Source organism: Enoplosus armatus, chromosome 16, assembly GCF_043641665.1.
Source record: "Enoplosus armatus isolate fEnoArm2 chromosome 16, fEnoArm2.hap1, whole genome shotgun sequence".
Classification (NCBI taxonomy): domain Eukaryota; kingdom Metazoa; phylum Chordata; class Actinopteri; order Centrarchiformes; family Enoplosidae; genus Enoplosus; species Enoplosus armatus.
Window position 1 is genome coordinate 10,102,518 of NC_092195.1, and position 24,359 is coordinate 10,126,876.

Consider the following 24,359-nt stretch of genomic DNA (forward strand, 5'->3'; position numbering starts at 1 on the left):
AGCAGACATGACACACACACACACAAAGAAACGTGTTTATCTGTAGTTTATTCAGTCTGCCAGACTTTTTAAGCATTTTACATTCTAATGGCATCACAAAAAAAATCAAACACAGTCATCTCTAAACATCATAAACATCTCTTTGAACTGTTATTTAAGGGTTAAAGCTGATATGTATGTAATATAATTATCAGTAGTCAAAACAGAATGAAAATGAATTCATAAAAAAGTCTCTTGACAAGTCAAAACAAAAACAAAAACATGCAAATCAGAGGAGTGATGCTAAAGTCATATTGGAAGTAGTGGTGAAGTTTAAAGGTCTACTACTGCTGGGCCTCAGATGTTAGATCATAAAGTGTAACCTTCTATGCTCCCAAAGGTGGGGACCTCCAGGAGGTGTTGAGATGGGTCCTTAGGCTACATCCACACAAATATGTTTTCATTTTAAAACAAAAATGATCTCTGTCCACACCAGCATTTTTTGCACCATTTCAGAAGTAATCTCCGTTACTACTACACGCCTGCAAACGTCCCTAGCGAAATTATTTAACTCACTGCAAGTTGACAAATGAAAGAAATACATTTTCTAAATAAAACATCAGAAAGTTATGCAGCGCCACATAAAACACAGGCGTCCTCTTAGATGATGGACAAAATCTCCAGGGTCTCATTTTGGTCTATTTTAGGGTTCTTGAAAAGAAGTTTAAAATGCCTGTTGTGACCTTGTTTGACCTACTGTCTACATGGGATTATGTCTTATACCCTTTCCCACAAACGCACTGTACTATTTACACAGTTGAAACGAGAAAATCAATTTCTTTTTGTTCCTCATTTGTCAGATTGTATGAATACCAACAGCCAAAATGTCTCTGAAATATAAATACTATACAAACACAGTGAACACATACACAGACACTCGTTACACAATGCAGTATTCTGAGATAAATGTCCTCTTATAACCACACCCATCCCCCAGGGGTACACATGGGGACCAAATCAAAAATGACAGGGGCTCAGGAAAAAAAACTCTTGTCATCACAACCCGATGAGTCACTGCTCGGCTGTCCTCCACCCTCGTCCGTTTGTCCTTCATACATCTTGTTTTCACTGTGGCTGCTCTCTGTGTGAAGACAGACATCATTTTGGTGTGGACGGATGGGGTTTGTGATCAGAATCAAAATACAATCTCAAGGGATGTTAATGGTGAATCATGTTGTACATTGGGTGCTATTGAGCACTTCGGCCACCAGAGGCTAGTGTTGCACCAACAGACCATCACTTGGCTCACATGGCAAAGACACATTTACATGCACATACTTAAACTGATGCCATCGTGCTAAATTCTCTGTTCTCCAACACCTACATGCACAAACTCACATGGGGTCATAGCTGCTCTGCTCTTTTGATTTGAGGAAGCGCATGGCTAAGAGGCCGCCTGCCTGCACACACAGCACGAGTATGATGCCTCCGATGAAACTGGACATGTCAAACTTGGCCTGGGAGAACTCTGGGGATGAGTTGGTGTTACCTCCATCACCTGGAGGGAAGGAAGTGGAGAAGTTTGATGGGTTTACAGTGAAATTACATGAAAGAAGGGCGGGGTGGGGAAAGAAGAGAGCATAATTTCTTTTCTGAGAGAGCACTGACAGAGATTTTTACTGATGGAAATGACTGAGTGGCATTGAGGAACATTTTACTCAGCTCTCATGGGAATAATAAATGTCTGACGCAAGAGAGAAGGGAGGGGGTGGAAGGGGATGCTGGGGTAGAGTCAGTGCAATTTACCTGAGTCACCTTCACCTCCTCCCTCAGCCACAGTCTCTACAACTGGAAGAAAACATCCAAAAGAGACAGAAGTTACTGAGGTTGCAGAGAAATGTCTTCATGTGTTCATTTTGGAGTGTAATGTTTGTGTAATGTGTAATGTGCTACCTGTGCACAACTCAGACACTCTCGTCCAGCTACAGTTCATGCCGTTGTCTGCTGAGTTTCCCTCATCAGTCACACACATGCCTGTATCATTACCTGAGACAGAGAACAAGCATTTTAGTGTGTGTGTGTGTGTGTATGAGTGTGTGAGTGTGTGTATCATGTGTGCATTCCTGGCATACTAAATAATTCAGTCATCTTGTACAAACCAGGGAAGCTTATATTACAGCAGCTATGATGATTGAATTACTATCAGAGGTCAGGGGTGTGTGCATCTGCGTGTGTGTGTCTGTGTGTGTGTGTGTGTGTGTGTGTGTGTGTGTGTGTGTGTGTGTGTGTGTGTGTGTGTGTGTGCGTCACCACCTGGACAAAGCCTCCAGACACAGCCTGTCAGGTTGAGCATGGAGTCTCCGACGCACAGGTCACATGACTCGGCTTGAGAACAATCTGTAGGAGGGACAAAGTTGGCAGTCAATTGGAAGTGTCACTCAACAAATCGATTGGCCGATGCACAATTATCTTCCCACAGAAACATCTTAATTATTGCATGACATCCCACGAGTTGAGAGTTGAAGTGAGTAGGCAAAAGAAATTCCAAAGAAAAGATAGCAGATTCTCATTCACCTCTCATATTTTTTTGCTTATTGCCAGCTTGTAAGAAATTCTGGAGAAAAAGCCATCATCACAGTTAATAAGAGTAGAGACATTATCAAGGAAAGATCAAATCAGACAGGATATATCAAATGCCAAGTGTAGGAAGACACACCAACAGGCTTCTGACAAGACCAAAATACACTGAGATGGTCGTACAATAAGAACATAAATGTAAGTTATGTGGGTGGACTCATACCTGACTGTGAGTACACAGAGGGCCCCACTGCTAGAAGCAGCAGTGTGGAGCAGAGGACCTTCAATAGCAGCTGCTGCATCCTGACAGCGACAGAGCACCAACACCTGCAACTGACAGCTGGAAACTGCGGTGCTTGGAGAAGAATTAGTATCAACAAAAAGTTTTTAAATGAAAGTATCTTTGGTAAGTCCTCAAAAGGGTATCCGATAGTAGAGATATGGCTCCTGGCTGGGACACAGAGGGAAAGAGAGAAAGACAGGAGACACAGGGATCTGTGTAATATGAGCGATACCCAAACTTGGTTTCCTGGCAACCAATTGGCCCACCTCAACCCTGCTGAAATACACACCAGTTTGGACGGAGTGACACCTGTTTATTTCAGGAGGCAGTGCACACACACACCTGCATTCATATGTCCTTAAAAACACCATAAATAGTAATAGGACAAATGGGTATCCTAACTGCACAGGGTCCCAAGTTATGGAAGAACACAAAGTCATTTAGGGGCAAATAATCTACCATCAAATAATCGGACATATTCATAAACACATTCATATATCATATTCATATACGCCCCCAACCTGGGGGCCGCGACCCCTTAAGTGGTCACAAGGTAAATCTGAGGGGTCAAAATAATTTAAGGGATAAGCAAGATCTTACCGCCATGCTAGCGGCTCTGCCCATAGACTGTATACATATGCAGTCTATGGGCTATACTTAGGCTAACATCAGCATGCTAATCAGCTCACAATGACAATGCTAAAATGCTAATGTTGAGCAGGTGTAATGTTTAATTGTTCACCATCTTAGTTTAGAGTATCAGCATGCTAACATTTGTTAATTAGCACTAATCATAAAGTAAAGCTGAGACTGACAGTAACATTAGTTTTGCAAGTATTGTAGAAATTAAATTTTGAATGTCTGAACCAACTTTAATGGTAATCCATCCAATTGTTGTTGAGATATTTCAGGGTGGACTGACTGACATCACCATCCCTAGAGCACCACAGCTAAAGCTAAAAATATGTTCCTGTTACACCGCATTAGATTTTTCTTTCTCACTTTTTTCTTGTGAAATACTGGATACTTTCACGAGCCACTAAAAATCCTTGAGATTATACCACCTGAGAAGGAAAAAATCATTCTATAGTCCCAACTCATGATCACTCCGAGGCCACAACCTGTGACAAGGGATCTCAAGTAGCTTCATTTTTAACAGGTCACAAGCCAATTAAAGGTGGCAACCTTTGTTCTAGGAAATAAACCAGAACCGGCATGAATCACTTAGCCTGTTTTTCCTGTGAAGGCTCAAACAAATCAGCTGGAAGGCATCTGCTGGGGAATTGATTCTCTAAAAAATAAAAGCTCAGTTTATCAGCCCTTAATCAGGGTTCTAATTCATACAGAAGTGAGTGAGTGATCCAATCCAATTAAGACAGCTCTAAATATACTGCAGGTGTGAACACACGTTGACGTTGGCGTGGGAGGTAGAGGTGGTCCGAACCCACGTGACAGCCTGTACGTCAATAGTCTATAATCACCTCAAACGTGTGGTGTGAGGTGATTAAGCGCTGCCTTGTCACTTGTCAGTGCTCTCAAACATAATTGATTTCCCTCTGATTAGTCTGACATTCATCATCATTACAAGTTTGAGACACATTCAGTCACAACTATCCAGACATAACCTGAATGTACAGCATCTGGGCACAAGAAAGCAGGTCTGAATGAGGCAATATTGATAATGACTGCGTAAATTGATGTCTAAAAGTCTGATTTCTCACTATGTGGGATGGTGACGAAAAAATAAGAGCACAGTAAAAAAGTGGGCTACTTAGTAAAGGCTCCATGACTCCCAGCTATACACACGAAATGCATGCAAATGCTCCAGGAAGTACAAGAGTGACCGTCAACGTCTTGCTTAGTCATGTAGATACACTGAGTCATAGCCCCAGGCCAAGCCCTCAAAATCAGGTACATTGAGTCCAGAATCACGACACACTTTTCAGCTTTGTGCAGTGAATTCCATCATCACCATCACCACCTCTTCCTCCTCCTCCTCCTCCTCCTCATCCTCCTTCACTCACACCGACGTGGCTCACGTGCTCCCACATCTCATATGTTCTCTCACACATCGTCTGGCTGCATGTGTGCAGCTCTAGGGGGTGGCTGGCTTGTGTGTCGACGTGCTAAAAATCTCAAAGGGAGACTCCGCAGTAGTCCTGTCGAACACGATTTCCTCCTCCACAAAAACCCGACACACCAGCGACAATCAAGCGAATAATGTAAGCAATTCACAGCCCACGGCGGCGAGACGACTTGTTAGTATTAGTACAAATACACTGAATAAAAGACATTAGTGCAAAGAGACGAAAATAGGAATCCATCACAATGTAGCAAAACTATTAATATTCCTTATATTCCTTCAGTTTTATCTTTGCTGTGCTGGTTGTTAAAGCTATCCCTCTAAAATATGTGATTTACATATAATGTTTTTTGTAGTGGTGATATCAAATGCAGAAAAAGTAGGTCTTCGGGTAAGACACTTCAGATCCTCTAAGTGACGTAGGAGGTATCTATCGGCAGGAAGCGTGTCCTAATATGGCGCGAGGAGGGCGAGATTCCCCTTTAGTGAGAGTATTGATATGTGAGACCACGTAAACTGCTCAGCCCATCCTGCAGCACCCACGCTCACTATCAAACCGGGGAAGCCATGAATTCCCTGCTGCTGAGGTGATGCTGCAGGAGGCATGGGGCCTACAAAAGGATGCTTAAATCAAAAACACGAAATACTTTGACTACGGGAGATCCCTCGCCTTCCACACCATAACACATAAGATTTCTATAAGATTTTAGGGCTTATAGAAATGTGTGACTCTCATAATGTACAATTTTAATAAATAATAAATGGTGTCAGAGAGGCGTTTATTCAAATATGTGATACATTTTGAAGCTGTGCTGATGTTATATTAGATTAAATTAATCATTAGCCTATGGCTTAAGGTTTCTGTAATACAATCCCAATGCAATCAAAATAATGATAATAATATGTAAATAATAAGTTGTAGCCGGGTTTTGGGTATGGAACACAACATGGCAATTATGTCACATTATGAGCATGGCTCCTTGTCCGTTCATAGAGGTGGACATATTTCACTTGCAGTGTCTGTTTCAGAGGTTGTTGTTGCTCTGCAGGACATCTCCCCATGAGTCATCCTGATGCGTTTCAGCACCGTGGAGAGCGGCGGCCCCGAGCTCCGTCTGTCCCCACACCTCTGAGCCCTGCCCGACACAATATCCTCATTCAGCCAAGCCCCTGGGTCTTATTGAGAAAATGTGCGAGTGTTGGGGGGAGGGGGGGGGGGTCTATTGGTGGTCATTATTTACAAGAAATGAGAACAAGAGTGAACCGCAGTGGGAGGGGCGACAGAGATGCCGCATTTTTCTGAATGAAATTACTCCAGCTACCTTCCCTCCCTCCTCTCCCCGCATCCTCAACGCCGGCACCTCATTGGTCGAGCCTCCCAGTCACTGACGTCAGGCAGGCTCTCTTGTGGATGGGTCCGCGCGCAAGAGCATCCATTCTGCCTCCCATAAGCGCCCCGGAGAGACTGAAGAAGAAGAAGAGATGCAAGCGGCGCCGAGTGAGACTTTGGAGCAACTTCGATGAAGACAGGAGCACGGAGAGGTGTCGTTACACGGGGACTGTCCTCCTTATTTAAACCGGTACCGAGCATCACTGCGGACAACACCTCCATCTCCATCACTTGGCTTGGATCTTACAAGAGGAGACAACAAGTCTGTTTAACTCACTGAGTCGTGTTAATAAGGTAAGATGAATAATCCATATGTATGTATACTGTGCAGTGCGTGCTCATGTGTGCGTCCATGTGTTGGGGACATCCTCTGTGATGCAATGCACCTGCAACTGTATTATAGAACAGGGTGGGATATACCTCCTCACTCTGAGACGTGAGAAGGAGGAGAATGAAAGACTCCTGGTGGCCCCCCAAAAACCCTCCTCCTGTATGAGCAAAAGAAAAAATATCTTAAAATAATATTAATGTATTACAGTTGCGATGTGGTATTTCCTCTCAGTAGGCTTGCAGTACATTTTGATATGTACTAAAGAACAAGCAGATAACATACCAGAGAGCACACACATCCTAACCTTGTAACAGGCGGATTCCTGAAATAGCCTAATTGTAGCCTAATTAACAGCACAGGCTCTCTCATTCTTACATGCTTACACAGTGTAGTGTGCCTGGAGTTGAACATCATGTTTGGACATTAACAAGAGGAAGAAACCTCAGATTGTTGCAACTTAATTTGAGTTCACAGATTTAACCAGCCACACCATAAATTACATTAACGATGTTTAGATGCTCCTGAAATGTGTGCAGGATAAAACCAAAGGTGGTGCTTTGGTAACTCTGTCTATCGTGTTGCATTAAGCCTACATATTGGTTGACTATGATTTGCGTGACTTCTCGCAAGAATACAGATGGTGACGTCACTGACATTTCAGGAGCCAGCAGGATTTAAAACGTGTGAACATATTTATGGGCTAGAAAAATCATATCGACTACCTGAGAGGGGCAATTTCAAAATGGGTAATTTTAAGGGTATTTTCCAGCCTAGAATGGTGCTTGTAATCTGTATTTTATATTTCTTGTTGGTTTCTATAAATGCACATTTTATTTATGTTTGTTTGTTTTTTTAATTAAAGTTCACCTAGGGACAACATGGTTTTGGGTTATAAATTAGTTAGGCTGTAAATACAGTGATATGTGGCTTATGTATCTGTCCCAATATTTAGGCTACTAACTAACTAACTAACTAACTAATGAAACAATTTTTTTTTTTATTCTTAGTGGGCCTATAATAATACAGGACAATATAAGATTACATATGACAGGAGCAAGAGAGCGCAGGACATGACAATCACAAATACCACTTAATGCACTCACAGCAATAATCTGATTTTACATAGCTGGAGTATAACATCTTAAATTCTCCATCACCACATTAAGTCCTCTTCTGCTCTGCCAGATGCCACATCCGCATCTGCAGCTCCACAGGCTGAAACCACAGCTTCTGGTCAAGGAAAGGCTGTTTAATGGACAGATGGAGATGCTAATGACCCATTAGAGCTAATGTCTCCCTTTTTTCTCTCGCTTAGGTTGTTTGTGTGACTGCTGATCAGCCATGATCCTGAACGCCACTGACCTGGGCTGGGATGAGTCCTCAGGTGCAGATCCCTTCTTCCCTCTGGACCAACTGGATAGCTCGCCTCCATATGAAGTCCCGCCCCTCACAGTGTGGGGCGTTGCACTATGTGTTTCAGGAACTCTCATTGCCACTGAAAATGCAATAGTTGTCACCACCATCTTGGCCACCCCATCTCTCCGCGCCCCTGTTTTCCTGCTGCTGGCGAGCCTCGGACTGGCTGATCTCCTGGCCGGTGTTGCTTTGGTCCTGCACTTCCTCTTCCTGTTCTGCGTGGAGCCCAGTGATTGGTCAGAATTGCTGACCTCAGGACTGCTGGTGACATCACTGACTGCCTCGCTCTGTAGCCTGATGGGTGTTGCTTTGGACCGATACCTGTCTTTGAGCCACGCCCTCACCTATGGTTCAAGCCAATCGCGTCACAGGGCCGCAATCCTCCTGCTGCTGGTCTGGTTGGGCGCATGTGTCATCGGGGCGGGACCTGCAATGGGATGGCACTGTCTAGAAGAGCCAAACTCCTGTTCTGTAGCACGACCTCTGACTCGGACATATCTATCGCTGCTGTGTGGTGGCTTCCTGGTAGTTGTCATGGTAACCCTGCAATTGTACGCTGGCATCTGTCGTGTGGCAAGGCGGCATGCCCACGCCATTGCTACCCAGAGGCACTTCCTCCCTGCCAACCAATCATATGCAAGCAAGCACAGCAGTGGGAGGGGCTTCTCTCGGTTAATCCTGGTCCTCAGTGTGTTTGTGGGCTGTTGGATGCCTTTCTCCCTCTGGGGGCTGCTGGGAGACGCGTCCAGCCCTCCTCTGTACACTTATGCCACCCTGGTGCCGGCAGCAGGCGGGTCGCTGCTGAACCCAATACTCTACAGTCTGAGAAACAAAGACATTCGCAAGGTGCTGCTCCAGGCCTGCTGCCCCCATAGATGCGCACACAACACACACATACACTACCCTGTTGATGTGTAGACTGCCAAACCTCGCCAGATTCAAACTACCACACAATCTATGCCAGACATATCACTGTTTGTGTGCCAAGATACACACATAGTTGCACTGACTATCATCCAGATCCAGAACATAAAGTCTCTCTCTCACACACACACACACACACACACACACACACTCACTCCCACACATGCAAGCTCAGAGAGATGAAGTTCTCCTTGCAAATCAAAATGTCCTGAACTGTCCTGGCTGGCAGCCATCGGGAGACTAAAGACTAAATGTACTGACTTGTTTGTACTTTGTGCCTCATCCTCAGTCATGTAGATCCACTGGTTCCGCAGACTGACACAATCACAGGGATGCTATATATATCCCCACTCATAAAAAGGTGGATTTAATGACCATCGGCACTTTAAGACGAGAAGGACGGGTTTTAAACGTGAGCCTATCACAGCATAATGACGTATGTGATCCAAAGCCCAATTTTATTTACTTGAATGTCTAGAAAACACAATGTTTTAGATCTTTTGGAGATTCTATTTTGCACATGGTGTTAAAGGCACTTTGAAAGATACTGACCATATGTTCATGTTGCACAGCCTTTTTGAAATGAATGAATATTTTATACCAATAAATAATAAATATGCTTTTTTTCTACTGGTTGATGTCAGCACTCTTCTCTTTACTGCTGCCGAGGCTTTTAGTGCGTTTGTCTCTCTCTGTCTCTCTCTCTTTAACTCAATTAGGCACAGACTGCGTCTCTCTATTCCTGTATCCTAAATTATTTGGTGGCTAAAGCAATCTTAAATGTTATTACCAACACTGTGTCCTTTTAAAACCTACAAAGCAGCCTTGGTATGAGAGTGATTATGCAAGGTTTTTCTCTCCTCCTACTCATTTTCTGAACTTTAATCCAGCCGATTCGTTTTCACACTCCCTACACAGTCAGCACCGGGTGCTGTGAGAAGATCTTCACCACTGACATAAGGAGGATGAGTCATGGATAAAGCATGAGGAGTCTTATGCCAAGGCTTAACATTTTTGGGAACTTGTTATTCAACACATCACAGCATACACACTATTCATTCTCACAGAAAAGAAACCTAAACAATCACTGTAATTCACTCTTATCTTTATTGAAATAACTAGAATCGTTGGAAAATTTAAGGCAGAAGAAGCAGAACTTTGGCTAAGCATGCTGTGTGATTGTGCTTTAACACAGGCAGATTCAAAATAAAAAAGGCACTTGAAAAACATGTGATCCACACTAAACATCAGTCAGTTCTACATTTGACTCGCTGCATTGCGTTGATGCTGAAATGCAGTATAAAGAAAAAGGCACTTATCAGGCAGCAGGATAAGGCAAAGGGCTGCCTGAATCTACACAGAGCACAGCGTTTAAAGCATCAGAGCCGAGTTCACCCCCAGAAAAGTTCAAAATAAAAAGAAAGAAATACAATAATGGAGCTGAAACACAGTTCAAAATGAATCACGATATTTGTGTTAAATGTCTGCATATGTTCAGTGTGGTGATCGCATCAAATACCCCAGGTGCCATGAGCCAATACTTCCCCTATCACACTGAATAATTCATTCATGAGATTGTTTATAAGCTACAACCATGTCTCATCAACAAGTCAATTGTTCCCATGACAACCACAGAAAAAAGAAGACTGAATACAAAGGTGAGAAGAGTGATAAACCATGATTCAATATGTAATATAAACTTTACATCTACATCATATAATCTATAAATGAGCGAGAATGTTTCGACATCAACACCTTGCATCTTTCCACTGAGTACATATAAACACTGTGTACTCCCTCTCTATTATCCTTTGCCATAATATAATAAAGCAGATAAAAATTGACATTTGGCCAGCTGCAAAGGGCATCTGAGTCTAATAGACACTAAGATAAAGACAGTGGTGATGTGTTTACGCACAGACTAGGCAGAGAGACGTGCATCACATCACACAACACTCTCACATCAATAACATCGCTGTGTCACCCAATGAAAGCAATGGCAAATGGGGACACGACCAGGCACACTCGCGTTCTTTCTCAATCTTTGGACCTCTGATCTGAATCATTTTGGATAAATAGAAATTAATGGGTCAAGGAATGTGATTAGTAATAGGTCACTTGTACTTGCGCATACACTCAAAATCTGACACATAGAACATGGATGCTTCACTGGTACTTAAGAATGTAATCTGAGTGGAAATACACAGATGTTGTTTGCCGCTGAGGAAAGATACAGAAGTGGTAGTGAAGGCGAAAAGGGGCGGCGATCACTCGGACCACTCGTCATCATCAAACTCTGAAGAGTCATCCTCGCTGTCGCTGCACTCCACAGCGATACGACGCGACAGGATGGCGGCCACATCGTTGCCAGAGTGATCCCTCTTCTCCTGCTCGCGCTGTGCCTCCACCTTACGCAGGTTGAAACCTAAAAGGGAGTTAGTGAGGACAGTTACGGTGAGTGTGTGTGCCTGACAACATCTGCATAATACTTTGCAAGCAGCTCTCGGTCATTGTAGTCATAGACACACTGTGACATGTCAATGTCAATTTTAAGCAATGCAATCTGTTCAGTTAAAGGTCTTCCAGTCATTGTTTACTATGCTACGTCTTGTAGTAATCAGGGAGCCATCAGCTCTTCTTCTTCCTGCTGTTGTAGCCGGCTGAAGTAGAGCCAATTGTAACTATTTTATATACTGCTGGGTAGTTTAATTTACTGTAAATTTACTTTTTAACAATTAATTGTATTTCATATGCTCAGAGGTCACAAAATCTTAATCTGATACGTGTCAGTAACAGAGTGGCATAACATATTTGCCTCTGAAATATAGTGGAGTAGTGAGCAGCATAACATTGAAAAATACTCAATAAAGTCCTAGTAGTTTAGAAGTATTCATGCGTGTATATAGGTTGCTGTTAGAGTATTTTACTTGTTTCACTATTTTGTATTCAGCCAATCAGCAGCAAGGACAGTAAATATCTGTTTCCTGTAGTGTCACCTTGTCGGATGGCCTGCAGCAGGTCACTGCGAGCATCAGCAACGGGCTCTGGCTGAGGTTTGGGAGCAGGTGCACCCCCACCACCAGAGGGAGGAGGAAGAGCAGAGTGGTCAAAGGATGGGGGAGGAGGGCCAGGTGGAGGAGGAGGAGGAGGAGGAGGTGGTGGCCCACCACCTGCAGGCATGGGTGGTGGAGGAGGAGGACAAACAGAAGACATAGCAGGTGGGGGAGGGGGAGCGGGTGGGGAGGGATAGGCGTTGGGAGAGGAGGAGAGTGGAGGAGGGGAAGGTGGGGTGTCAAAGCCAGGGGGAGGTGGGGGAACCCCAAAGCCAGAGGATGGAGGCGGGGGAGGAGGTGCAGGTGGAGGGGCGAGGTTGGGGCGAGAGTTGGGTGGGGGAGAGGTCATGGGGGGAGCAGGAGGTGGGTGGTTTGGACTCAGCACGCTGACACGCTTCTGGGCTGGTGCTCCGTACTGTCCGTCATTATACCTGCAAGTGACCGAGTGGAAGTTAGAGAAGTTACATAATGGACCCTTCATTTGACTCAATGAACCTTCAGTTTCTTTGCAACTGCAATCTCAGCAGCTCATGTTCAGACTGAACGTGAACAGAAGGTTTATAATCTATTTTTGCTCATTTTGGGGGCTTACATGCAAGATGCTACTTACGCCATGTCTGGAGGTGGAGGAGGCAGGAAGTCATCAGGGCCAGGTGTGGAGAGAGGGGAGCTGGGATCATAAGCGTAGGAGCCGGTACTCTGCTCGAGGCCTTCAGAATTGAAGCCGTCTCCAGATCCAATACTGCCATTCAGACCCTCAGAAGAATTCCTTCAAACAAAGTCAAGACGTCACACGTTAGCCCAAAATACAATGCATCATGTATACTGTCTGAAACCAGGACATGCAAATGGCCTTGATAAATAACACCTAGCATCTACAGACCTAATTAGCAGTTGTGGGTCATATGCTGTTTGCATATTTGTTGCGAAATTACCCTGACAAGGTTTAAGAGGAAGTATCACAAACACATTTAAAGCAGCAGACGCAAATAGTGACATTGACACTTGTTGACTAGTTCACACACACACATTAAAATAACACAAAGTACAGTAACCTCTACAGCAGTAAAATAGAGGCTTGTCCGAGAGTTTAACAGCTCAGACCGGGCTTGTGATTGAGCTACAAACAAGACGGCAAATGGTAAATGGTAACCTTCAAACTTCACGGTTCCCAAAGCGCTTTACAGATCAGGTCTCATTCACCAATTCACTCACACATTCACACCCTGATGGTGGCTGAGCTGCCCTGCAAGGTGCTGGTCTCCATTGGGAGCAACTTAGGGTTCAGTGTCTTGCTCAAGGACACTTTGACAGGGATCAAACCCCCAACCCACTCTACCCTGCTCTACCTCCCACTGTGCCACCATGCCGCCCAAGAAACAGCTCATAGCTCTACAGCTCATGTAGATTGCACTTGTATGGGTCTGTTCATCAAAACATTACTTTAGTAGACAATGTGGCAAAACTGTAACTATAGTAAAACAAATAATAAAAATCACATAAATAGAATTATTATCCCTGTAATGAATGTAATACTTTTTAATTTTCCTATAAATTTAATAAAAACAATGCACTATAAAATAAATATACAGCAGAAACACACTAAAACAGCAGCAGAGCCAATTCTACCAATGTGACTAATTTGCTCTTTTAACGCATTTTTAGGTACTTATTTTTGTTTTTATTAACCTTTTATAATGTTTAAACCTATTTTACATGTTTACAGTGATCATTATGGGGCCTCGTGTGACTCTAACTGTTTGCCAATGACAGCCGGCCCTCCACCCAACCCCCTGAGAACATTTTCAGACAGGACATACCGCCCATATCACTGTGTACAGATTGGTTGATAAGACAGGAAGAGTGTAATTTACCATGCGAGTGCCCGCTCTGCACTTTTACTACGTTAACTAGAGAGAGAAATAATGACTTCATCAAGTCATTATTTTTTACTTATTGCTGAAATGCATTCAAAAGCCTCTTGCACCTGTGACCACAGCTCTGCACACATTCAGCAACCTGCAGAGACCGCCACCTCACTTCACTCAATCTCTCAACTTACATCAAGTCATTCTTTGGCACCACAAACTCCTCCCCCATCTTACGGCGTTCCCATTCATCCTTCCTGGTCTTGATCTTTCGCGGATTGAGCGTCCGTTGGTTCAGATGGTCTTTCTTCTCCTTCTACTCAGAAAGGAAACAGCGAAAAAGAGTCATGGAGGGTTGGATTCAAGTGTGTCCACTTTCAACTCAGTGACAGTCATGCTACTTTTTTTATGTATGAGCATGTTTGTGTGTCTCACTCTGTGCTTGCGTCTCTCTTTCATGATGTCCTTGGTGTCCTGCAGCATCTTCTCCTTCCACAGGTCAAAGAAGTAGGAGGGATCAGTGTAAAACTTCAGGGCCTCCTTCCCATCATCCCTGTAGACACAAGCATTATAATTACATTTGGTTATCCACTTTATGTTATTTATGTCTGTGGACACAAGAGAACATTAAATGTTTGCTGACAGATCTTTATCTGCCTTATGTGTTAATATATTTACAAGCCATTTAACTTCCCCTTTTTATTTAGCTCAACAAAGAGACCTTTTTTAGAAACAGGCAATTTTATTTTGTCGCATAGCACCTAGTAAGCAAAAAACTGAACATATTTACCATATTCTGTAAACATCTGTCATGGTCAAATTAATGCCACTTTCAATTTCAAACCAGTCACAGAGAGTGTCTTTATAATATAAAATCGACAAGCTCACACTCACAGACTCAGTCTCCTTCTGTTCTGGTTTCTAATTAATCATACTTTCGATGACTACCATGCCTCGTGCATAATTAATATTCAAGATCTTGCTGATATGTGCCAGCTGGGTTGTGACACATATGGTTATTGTTTCCGCCACAGAATTTCTTCAGTGCTGCTTTGATTCAATTGAGGAGTATAGTGACCAGCAGTACCGCATCAGCAAGATGAATCTCAAGGATTTAGCAAAGGTGGGCTACATGTCTCCTGAGCAACAGCATTTTTCTTCTTTTTTTTTTTTTTACATTTTTCGAAAGCATATGCATCAGAGAGAGTGGGTGTAAATAATGTATAGTCATAAGAAAAACTAATAGCATGCATGTGTGTTTCCACGTCTGCACACGTCTGTGCACGTGTTCTATTACTAATCCTTGCATGTTATGCTCCAGTGAATGAATATCTGCATGAGCCCTACCGGTATTGGCTGAGGTAATTGAGTGGTGGGGGCGGATTACAGGTCATGTAGGTGTCCTGTACAGGCATTGGCAGAGACGGCCTGGTGAACAGCTGCTGGTCCTGGGTCAGACTGCTGCGGAAGGCCTTACGGGTAGTGATGGCCTGCAGAGAGACTGAGAAAGAGACACACAGATGAAACAGATAGAATGTTATTGAATATTTATTGTGCTCAAGGAGAATAGGTTATTTCATTAGCAACATTGTGCAAAATAAACTGGAATTTTTAGGTTTTATGTTATATTTAGCTGTATTTAAACTAATGAACTACTCTGATACTAACATAAGTAGTAATAGTAACAGTAACATGTAGGAGTACTTACCCTCCTCTTCTTTGGGGTCCAGCTGGGTGACTTTCACCTGCAATTGATCCACACGTTCTCCGAGTGTATTTACTCTGAGCGCAAATGCTCCAGCCTGGACAAACAACTCCCCGAACACATCCTCTGCATATTTACCTGCACACACACACAGGTTTATGATTAGCATCGATTAAAGTATTTGTCTCACATATGCATGCATGCAATATATGCATATTCAGAAGTACATCAAAATATACCTTTGTATGCAAATACACTTACACCTTTGCCACGTGTTATTAACCACTCACACCATATTTCAATGATATTGAATTTATCAAATCATCACTCACTGAGGCTGCCAAGCTGGCGGATGATGTTGGCCAGGCTGATATTGGTGACACATTCCAGCTCACTGCGGATGTTGGAAGGGATGGTCTGGCGACACACATGCCGCGGCTCTATATTCCTCGTTACCAGAGGCATGGTGGGGTGTTGTGGGTAGGGGGGCCCAACCCTGATGGGGAAGAAGAGGTCGGTTCATTTGAGCCAAAGACATACAAACATAAAGGGACTGAAAGACAGCACTGAGATGTATTATCATGTATTACATACAACTGTGAAACTAATAAGTCTAGTGAATTAACTGAGAGTTCAGTAGACAATTAGTCTACTGGCAAATAATTAATCAACAACCATTTTGATAATTAATTGATCTTTTAAAGTAATTTGTCTAGCAAAAAATACCAAACAACAACTGGTCCCAGCTTCTCAAATGTGAGGATTAGCTGCTTTTTTGTTATATCACTTATATCTTATGGACAAAACAAGACATTTAAATATATCACCTTGGGTTCTGGGAAATTATGATGGGTATTTTTTTTACTGGTTTATGGTTTTTGTAGTTACTTCCATCCCTAAATAAGTTAGATGCTCATGTGACACCCAGACGCATGTATAAATAAACACTGGACCAGTGGCTGGACTAAAGCAGAAGCAAAACTTGCTCCACTCAGCAAACATCCAGCATCCACACAGTTGATGTGAAACCAGAAAATTCAACATAGAAAGAGAGAAAATAAAATGGTGGAATAATGATTTCTGCACAAATATGCTTACAGTAGTGTAAATACTTGAAATTACATTCAGTCAGTGTGTAAAAATGCAAATCAGTAACTCTTCAGTGCCATATGGAATGTGTTCAGAAAATGACAGCTCCCATAGGCGCTCAGAGATTTGCAGTGACTGCAGACTCTCCCTGCTAGACAGGATTGAGCTTACTGTAAGAATACACTGCAGTGCTTCCAGTTCCCCATTTTGGTTGCCTAATTACAAGTTTTTCATGTTAACATTGGGGCTTCAGAAAATGGTGAGGTCATGATACCAGTGTTACAGGGTGGATTCAAGTGTCTGCACTTTCCCTTGGGTTGACAGGCACATAGTATTTTCAAGCCGAGCACACTGTAACTCTGTCAGGTTTATCATTCTTCTATCATTCTTCATGGAAAGTCGAACTTCAGTTTCGCATTGTGTGGTTAGATGTGTGTTTGGCAGTAACACTCAATCGTCCTCTGTCAAATTGTCAAACTGAAACTATAAATGTTTTACTAATAAGTTTAATATCTTGGATAAACTCGGAATTTCTTCCTAGATAAGTAACTACGAGAGAACAAATGAGTCGGTTACACTTTTACGCCCACAACATTAGCTAAAATGGGCTAAAATGTAACTTGGGATCTCGGCCTCGTCAGAGCAGGAAGTAGCTTGTAGGCGCCTCATTTCTCGAAGGAACAGCCAAACAAAAGTATGTTTACATCCTTCACTTTATGAAAGCAATACTGACTAAACATACTTTACTTACCGTCAGAACTGGCAACTGTAGGATCTCTCTACACAGTCTGGTTGTTGTCCTGTCTCAAGATTTCCACAAGAAATGTTGAGCGGTACAGTATACTGACGAGCTACCCAGATCACTGAAGTCCCGGGATTGTGAACTTCTGATTGGTCGAGCGGCTGAGTTTCTCAAAGCTGATTGGCTACTGCCCCTGTCGCCTGTTTTTGCCGAGGACAGGATGTGGAAATTTCAACGTAAAAAGCGCAACTCCGCCCTGACTAGTGGCAAACATCTGTCCGTAATTTGCGTAACGGAGGGGTGGAGGCTGGAGCGCATTCCAACGTGCGCTCCAGCGAGTTGGAACGCGTCCGAGGAATGACTGGCATTGGCCTTTATGAATAAGAGCTCACTGTGGAGAAAAACACTTATGAAGATAAATAACTGTCCTGCGAGCTTCGCCGGATGAGTGTTAAGTGCATCCTTCACCTCAACTCAGCCTGTGCAAACTGGAAGTACACAGAGGCAAGCAATCTCCAGTAAAGGTTTTACACTTATCCCAGTATAGGAACGTGTGGTAAATTCTGTTGAGACAACTTGTTTGTTTGCATGTTGCAATAAGATAGCAATTACAGCCTTGTCTTGCGGTACAGTGCCTACATATTAGGCTTATTGTTGTGGGAATAAGCAGTTAAGCCACTGTTGCAGCCACTTTTTATGATAGTCACTATTTTGCTTTATGGATCAAGTGCAAACATGCTGAAAGGAAAACACAAGCACTGTCATTGAATTACTACACTTAAAGTGTATTGGAAATACATACACTAAAATCAGCTTAGGTATCACATAAATCCCAATTATATTCATATGCTTGCATCTATAATACAGCCCCCTCTATCATATATGCCAAGGTATATGGGTGCAAGGTGTATCTAAAGAGGAAAAGGGACAATACATTAGCTCATCTCCTGTCATTCAACATTAATCTAACACCCTTTATGGATCATTTACATTGTGTCTGCCAGATCCCACTAATGGTCCCTCTTATGGAATTACTACCTGTTGTTACCAGGAATGAATGATCAAGGACAGACAATGTAGCAGTCAAGGATTTCTGGCTTTAATTGGTATTTTATTGCGGTATTAATGCACGTTCATGACATGGTTTCATTGTTTTCCTCTTTGCTATACAGTACACAGTAGAGTGCAAAAATGCATCAGTATAATGGGCAAATGTCTATATATTTCACAGTAGGCACTATTAGTCTCGATATAATTTAAGCTTCTCTTCAATGTAAAGGATTATTGCACATAAAAACATTTCAAGGCCTACACAAATACATCAAATAATCTGCTCAATCTAAATTTAAACTACAGCTGGATCAAATGATTGTGAAAGGGGTCGCACTGTATGATATAATAATATGATATGATATTGATAAAACTGCAGGTCTATGGTTCAACTTAAAAGAAAAAAGAAAGAAATGAAAATGTGTTGGTACCTGCCAGACATCTGTTTGGTATTTAAAACTAATTAGGACACAATCCAGCAATCTAGCTGCAATTTACTTTTTTTATTATTATTGTCATTGCCCAGTTAAATCAGCAAGCCCTCCTTCTGCTCTATATTTGGTCAAATTAGCCAGTATTATGTACATGACACAACAGTATTTCCCTCTGAGGGTGGAGTCATAGAAAGGCAGATCCTTTCATCTCCACTAGGGGGCAATGTCATGTTAAGAACTGTCTGTGCCTGGAATGACAGGGAAAAAGTTCATTGTAAGAAAAGTGTAACTCCGCCAACTATTTTAAGTTTGACCTCCTTGTTTGAGACAATCCACAATGTCTGGTCATGTGTGTGCACCCGTGAGTCATTCATGTGAGTGTCAGTGTCTCGTGTTGACCCAGCTGAGTGTGTAGGAGCTGTGCGCATTTGCTACTGTCTGTTTTAGGACACTGTGACCCTCTCCTGCAGAGCTGTGGACCAGCTTGAGTCCAGAAGCTTGTAGACCCTGTATGACACTGAACCAATAGCGGAGCACCTCCTCATCGGTTCCGCCCACCTCAAACCCTGCCCATTGCAGGTGCACTGTGGCAACCAGATGATGGACACTCTGCAGAGTTCCTGACTCAATCCAGTTCTGGAAAACTCGCCACTCAGCACTGAGTAGGTTAGCATACAGGAAGTGAACCTAAAGAGAATAGAGATTCAATATTATCCTGTAGGACCGCACAATAATGGTCATATATTCACAATACAAATAAATGAAATGAAATAAATCAAAATAGATAATAAATAAATAAATAAATGAAAGCAAAATGAGATTGCCATCCTAAAAATATCAGGCATCTGCTGTTGTTACTGTAACAGAAAGGTTTGTTGGAATTGACAAGAATTGTAAAAGTTTTGTCCATATTCAGTACAATTCATGTTACTGTTTATATTTTTCATAATAAGAACTTATTAGGATTTTTTTATGTTGTGCAGCCTTACTGCTTTCATAGACCTAATCAGTATAGCCAAATATTTGAAAATAAAATTAAAATCATTATTGAATATTTATAAATGGATGTCTCAGACCACTTGTGTCACCACCTAATGTCAACCAACACACACTCAAACTATAGGTATGCAGTTCCCTCTTGTGGCTACAGGATGTAACTGGGCCAGTGTGTGATTCCCTCACTTAAATTGTTGCCATGGCAGCCAGGGATGGCGCAGAGCCCTGTTGCTATGGGAACGTACAAGTAAGAGAGCTTTCTGGGTATATTGGGTCGAAAAGACTCTAAGGTATGTTTGTTTGGCACTGTGTCTCCAAATTTCTGTGTGTGCGCGTGTGCTTGTGTTTATGTGTGTGAGTCTTACTGTGTGATGTCCCAGAGCAGCCATGATGTCTGCCAGTGTTTGAGAAACACTACCCAGGTTGCCTCTTGTCTTGTGCTTGCGCTTCCTTGGAGCTCGCCACTCCAGCCACATCTTGTGCTGGCTAACCACGCCTCCATCACCATGGTTACTAGCCAAACTGTTGCCAAGGTGACCACCAGATGCATTGGAGTTGCTGGGATCAAATCTGTGGACTTCACACCCCAGCCCTGAAACAGTCTTTAGAAAGTCTGCATCTTCCCCATCCATACTAGAGAGACAAAGACAAACACAAAATGATAGACAGGGAGACAGGGGACCACAGAGGTGGTTTGAAGATTATTGCATGCATGATTAAATATGCATTGCTTGTTTATTCCAACTCTGCCAGTGATGTGAATGCATAAGCATTACAGCACATGCACAGACACATGCACATAGTGTACAGACGTATGGGCACACCTAAAGGAGTATGCAACACACGGCCTATCTGCAGCTGGAAGGAGCCAGTCCTCAGCACACAGCAGCCAGTGGCGTGAATCTGCGGGGGGCTGTGATGCCTGAGCCTGACCTGGAGACAAAACCCTGGAGCAGTTTAGCTGAGGATGGACAGGAGAGGAGAGCTCACATGAGATGGGTTGGATAGAGGTCTGAGAACAGTCTTACACAGCATACAACTAAGAAGAGGGGAAGTTAAAGAGGAAGAAGTTGTGTGAAAGCTTGTCTTGAGAAATTTGTGAGAACATTTTAGACAGTGAGTGATGTCTCTAAGTAATGCTTTTCTAGTAAAATCGACTCTTAAATGTTGATGGTAATCATTTAACTTGAGTAACTTTGGGAGTCATCTTAATTTGTGGCAGCTTTTGAATAATTGCACAACAAAATCAACACAATATACTTGGTTTAATCATTTCCCTCCCGTTCCCCAGCACTCTGTGTTATGTAAGTCTTAACTCTTGTATGGGAGTTTCTAGTCTGGAACTGAAAGTCCTCACTGACTCCAGATTTTGCTGAATTCTGCTGCCAGGATGCTGACAGCGCCTGACTGATCATATTACTGCTATGTTAACCCCCACACTGGAAGTCTGCAGTTGTAGCAGTGAAGTAGTTGAAAAAGTTACATTTTTATTGATTACTTCTAAGGCTTGGCAAGATCTAACTCCTGGCTGCAGTATCTGTAGCTCCCTTATGAGCCGGAGTGTGGCTTGAGACCTTCAGGGAGGGCCCAAAATATTAGACCAGTGGTTCCAAACTTGAGGGTCAGGATACCACCAAAGGGGTCGCAAGATAAATCTGAGGGGTCACAAGATGATCACTAAGACAGAAAAGAAGAAGAAAAAACATGTCTGCTACTCAAAATGAGTTGTATTCTCTCTGACTTTTTTCTCATGAAATACTAAACTTAGGGACATTTTGGTTACATTGCTCACACTGTCATATGCAACCAGTGATGAGGGGTCAAAAACCAACATCACTTTTTATAATCACAATCCAAAAAGATTAGACTATATATGTAATACGGTATACCTAATTCCTTTATAACTTAACATTTTATTTCATCTCATCATCAATGTGCCATATACAGAAAGTACAAATTAGAAATGTTCAAATTGTGTTTGGTAGTGTTTATGATATTAGAAGCCTTTAAAGTGCATTTCACACATTGATGAATTTTTCACACCGTCAAGATAATCTTTTTTTATTTGACAGCACTCCTGAGTTTTTTAAGTGATGTTATGTGTAGCATACCTGTGGCCTGGTGATATATGTGATGATACGATTGAGTTCTGCAGTGAAGGACGGTTTGTCTGCTGCCCACAGCTGCACCTCCAATGTTCTGGGTCCAATCTGGGAACATGCACACATACATATCAATATATTGATACTAAGGTAAGGAAGGAATACCAACAGAGTCATGGGAAATTTAATAATGCATAGGAATGGCAGTAATGTGTGTGAGTGTGCACCCCCTGCCCCCAGGTATGAGGGCTGAGGAGGCAGGTCAGGTCACAGGCTCTGACCTCTGTCCCGCTGATAAGATATTTGCCCGAGGCACTGTAACATACAAACACACACACATACACACTCACACAAAGCCCCCCACCCAACTCAGACTGAAACCTGTGGTCACCATGGCAACCTCTGTGGGGAGGGGGGGTTGATGATTCACTTGTATGAGTCAGAGAGTTTAGCCTTGGGCAGAAAAAGAGACAGTGAGAGAAAAGGAGAATGAAAGAGAGAGGGGGTGAGGAGTGAGGGGAAGGAGTTCGAGGTACAGAGCGGACAGATGCACCAATACACAAACACAGATGAAGGTTGAAGCTCTATGCAACTGAAGGTCAAAGAGAGAAGGAGAGAACAGCTGTCACCACTCTCAGATCTGGGGTCAGTGCTGTGCTCACCCCCTGCCCTCACCTGTTCCATTATGGCTGTAATAATTCACAGAGCTGTGCACAAAGTGACCCAGCATAATGAATAAACTGGAAGAGGAAACCATAGCAGCAGGGTATGTTTATTTCATTTTTTTTTATCTCTAAGCTGAGCATGTACAGTACTGAATGCCATTATCCCTTCATCTGTCTATTTACTCTCATTTCAAATTCAGTACATTTTAAATTATGTTCAATTGGCGGCAAGGTAAGCAATACGGCATGACATGAGCTGGGGTTGTTTTTTCACCTAATATTCAATATCAGAATCAGATTTATTGGCTAAGTATGTGTAAGAAATAGAACAGAAAATAGGGACAACAAAGCTGAACAAAGGTTACCATAGCCATTTAGCTATTATGCATACACAAGTAGGTGAAAGAAGATAAATAAAAAGTATATATATAAACAATGAACAACAACATACAGTGTCTAAGTCAAACAAGAATATAATAGTGCAATGGTAGAGTGCAAATATGCAGGAATAAAATTCTAAATGATTAATGTGGTTGCATAAAACGTATAGGTGGATATACAGTATATGCATTACATATAGACCTATAAGCCTATCTGTTCAATACGCCTAATGCAAACATTCATAAACATTTCAATTAAACTTTTATCGCTGCGCTATTATATTTACCTGACGCGAGTGCATCTCGTTCTCATCCTCATACGCTTGAGCCCCCTCCCTCCTTTCCCCATCTTCCACCTCTACCTCCTCCTCCTCCCCCTCCTCCAGCCCCGGTCGCAGGGACGGGGATCCCCGTTGGCGTGAGTTCCTCTCCGGTTCGATGCTAATAACTGAAAAGGCAACTGCTCCCTCCTGGTCCTCCACCCCCACCCTGGCTGCTCGAGGTAACAGTGGCCCGACGACGAGGAGCTGGAGTGCGAGGAGAAGCGGTGGAATTGAAAGAAGGAGTATTCCCGAGCGGAGGGGGAGCCCACCGCGGCCCCACCACAGCACACAGGTCCGCATACCTTCAGCGTAGCGGCACCGGGGAACATCTCCGGCGCGGTGCCCTGTGATTCAACTTTTTTCTGGAGGGCAGTGAGGAAAGTCCCAGCTGAGAACACCCTCCTCCTCTTTCCTCCCCGACCTCCTCCTTCTCCTTCCTATCCCCAGGGGAAAGTTGTGATGACGAAGCGCATTCCTCGGTCAACGGTGGCCTTATTGACACAATGACTGCCGTTTTATTTAGCCCATAAGCTAGCTAACACATACCGTTTACAATTAACCTAAATATTGGTTAAATCCCCTTTAAATCAGGACACTGGTCAAAAACTCCCATGTTAAATAAACGCTTTAAGTGTTGTGAAGCTAAATGCTTAACTTGTATAAAACTGCCATGCTAATGTAAAGAGAATACGTTAGTTAATGATTTTCTGGTTGACTTTGTTGCTAGGCGACGCTCAAGCAGTTCTCACCAGTATGAGCGGAGACTGTAATATCACTAATAATTATTATTTCATTCACTAACATTTGAATTAGTAATGGTATGCAGTGATCATTTTAACCTTGTGGCTAGTAGAAGTAGGCGACTGTAGGGTAGCAGTACAGTTTTGAGGTACTACTACTTTACATGAATAGGCCTAGCTACTTACATTTTACGCTAGTTTTTAGTAAATACTCCACCACATATCAGTG

General features: G+C 42.8%; 4 protein-coding genes across 6 annotated transcripts; 1 reads left to right on the plus strand and 3 right to left on the minus strand.

Annotated features, from left to right (window-relative positions):
• Positions 1–1,373: 1,373 nt before the first annotated feature.
• cd164l2 (CD164 sialomucin-like 2) lies at positions 1,374–2,858 on the minus strand. The gene is made up of 5 exons (XM_070922141.1): positions 2,780–2,858; positions 2,290–2,376; positions 1,933–2,025; positions 1,786–1,827; positions 1,374–1,537 (listed from the first exon to the last, which is right to left on the minus strand). Exons 1-5 carry the CDS (start codon positions 2,856–2,858, stop codon positions 1,374–1,376), a joined length of 465 nt encoding a protein of 154 aa, XP_070778242.1.
• A 5,126-nt stretch (positions 2,859–7,984) lies between these two features.
• On the plus strand, positions 7,985–8,977 carry gpr3 (G protein-coupled receptor 3). Its single transcript, XM_070922389.1, has one exon. The coding sequence runs from the start codon at positions 7,985–7,987 to the stop codon at positions 8,975–8,977; it is 993 nt and encodes a 330-aa protein (XP_070778490.1).
• A 1,094-nt stretch (positions 8,978–10,071) lies between these two features.
• wasf2 (WASP family member 2) lies at positions 10,072–17,549 on the minus strand. 3 transcript variants are annotated; one of them, XM_070921411.1, is made up of 10 exons: positions 17,450–17,549; positions 15,942–16,105; positions 15,613–15,747; positions 15,252–15,405; positions 14,340–14,457; positions 14,099–14,220; positions 12,647–12,805; positions 11,980–12,467; positions 11,218–11,408; positions 10,072–11,040 (listed from the first exon to the last, which is right to left on the minus strand). In XM_070921411.1, the coding sequence occupies exons 2-9, from the start codon at positions 16,072–16,074 to the stop codon at positions 11,251–11,253; spliced, it is 1,467 nt and encodes a 488-aa protein (XP_070777512.1). In that variant the 5' UTR covers positions 16,075–16,105; positions 17,450–17,549; the 3' UTR covers positions 10,072–11,040; positions 11,218–11,250. The 3 variants fall into 3 exon arrangements, with proteins under 3 accessions (XP_070777512.1, XP_070777513.1, XP_070777511.1); XM_070921412.1 differs by adding an exon at positions 13,827–13,829 and having other exon boundaries at positions 10,072–11,408; XM_070921410.1 differs by having other exon boundaries at positions 10,072–11,408.
• A 981-nt stretch (positions 17,550–18,530) lies between these two features.
• On the minus strand, positions 18,531–23,690 carry LOC139299173 (probable methyltransferase-like protein 24). The gene is made up of 5 exons (XM_070922086.1): positions 23,355–23,690; positions 22,032–22,130; positions 20,745–20,881; positions 20,286–20,553; positions 18,531–19,611 (listed from the first exon to the last, which is right to left on the minus strand). Exons 1-5 carry the CDS (start codon positions 23,688–23,690, stop codon positions 19,306–19,308), a joined length of 1,146 nt encoding a protein of 381 aa, XP_070778187.1. The 3' UTR covers positions 18,531–19,305.
• Positions 23,691–24,359: the final 669 nt, after the last annotated feature.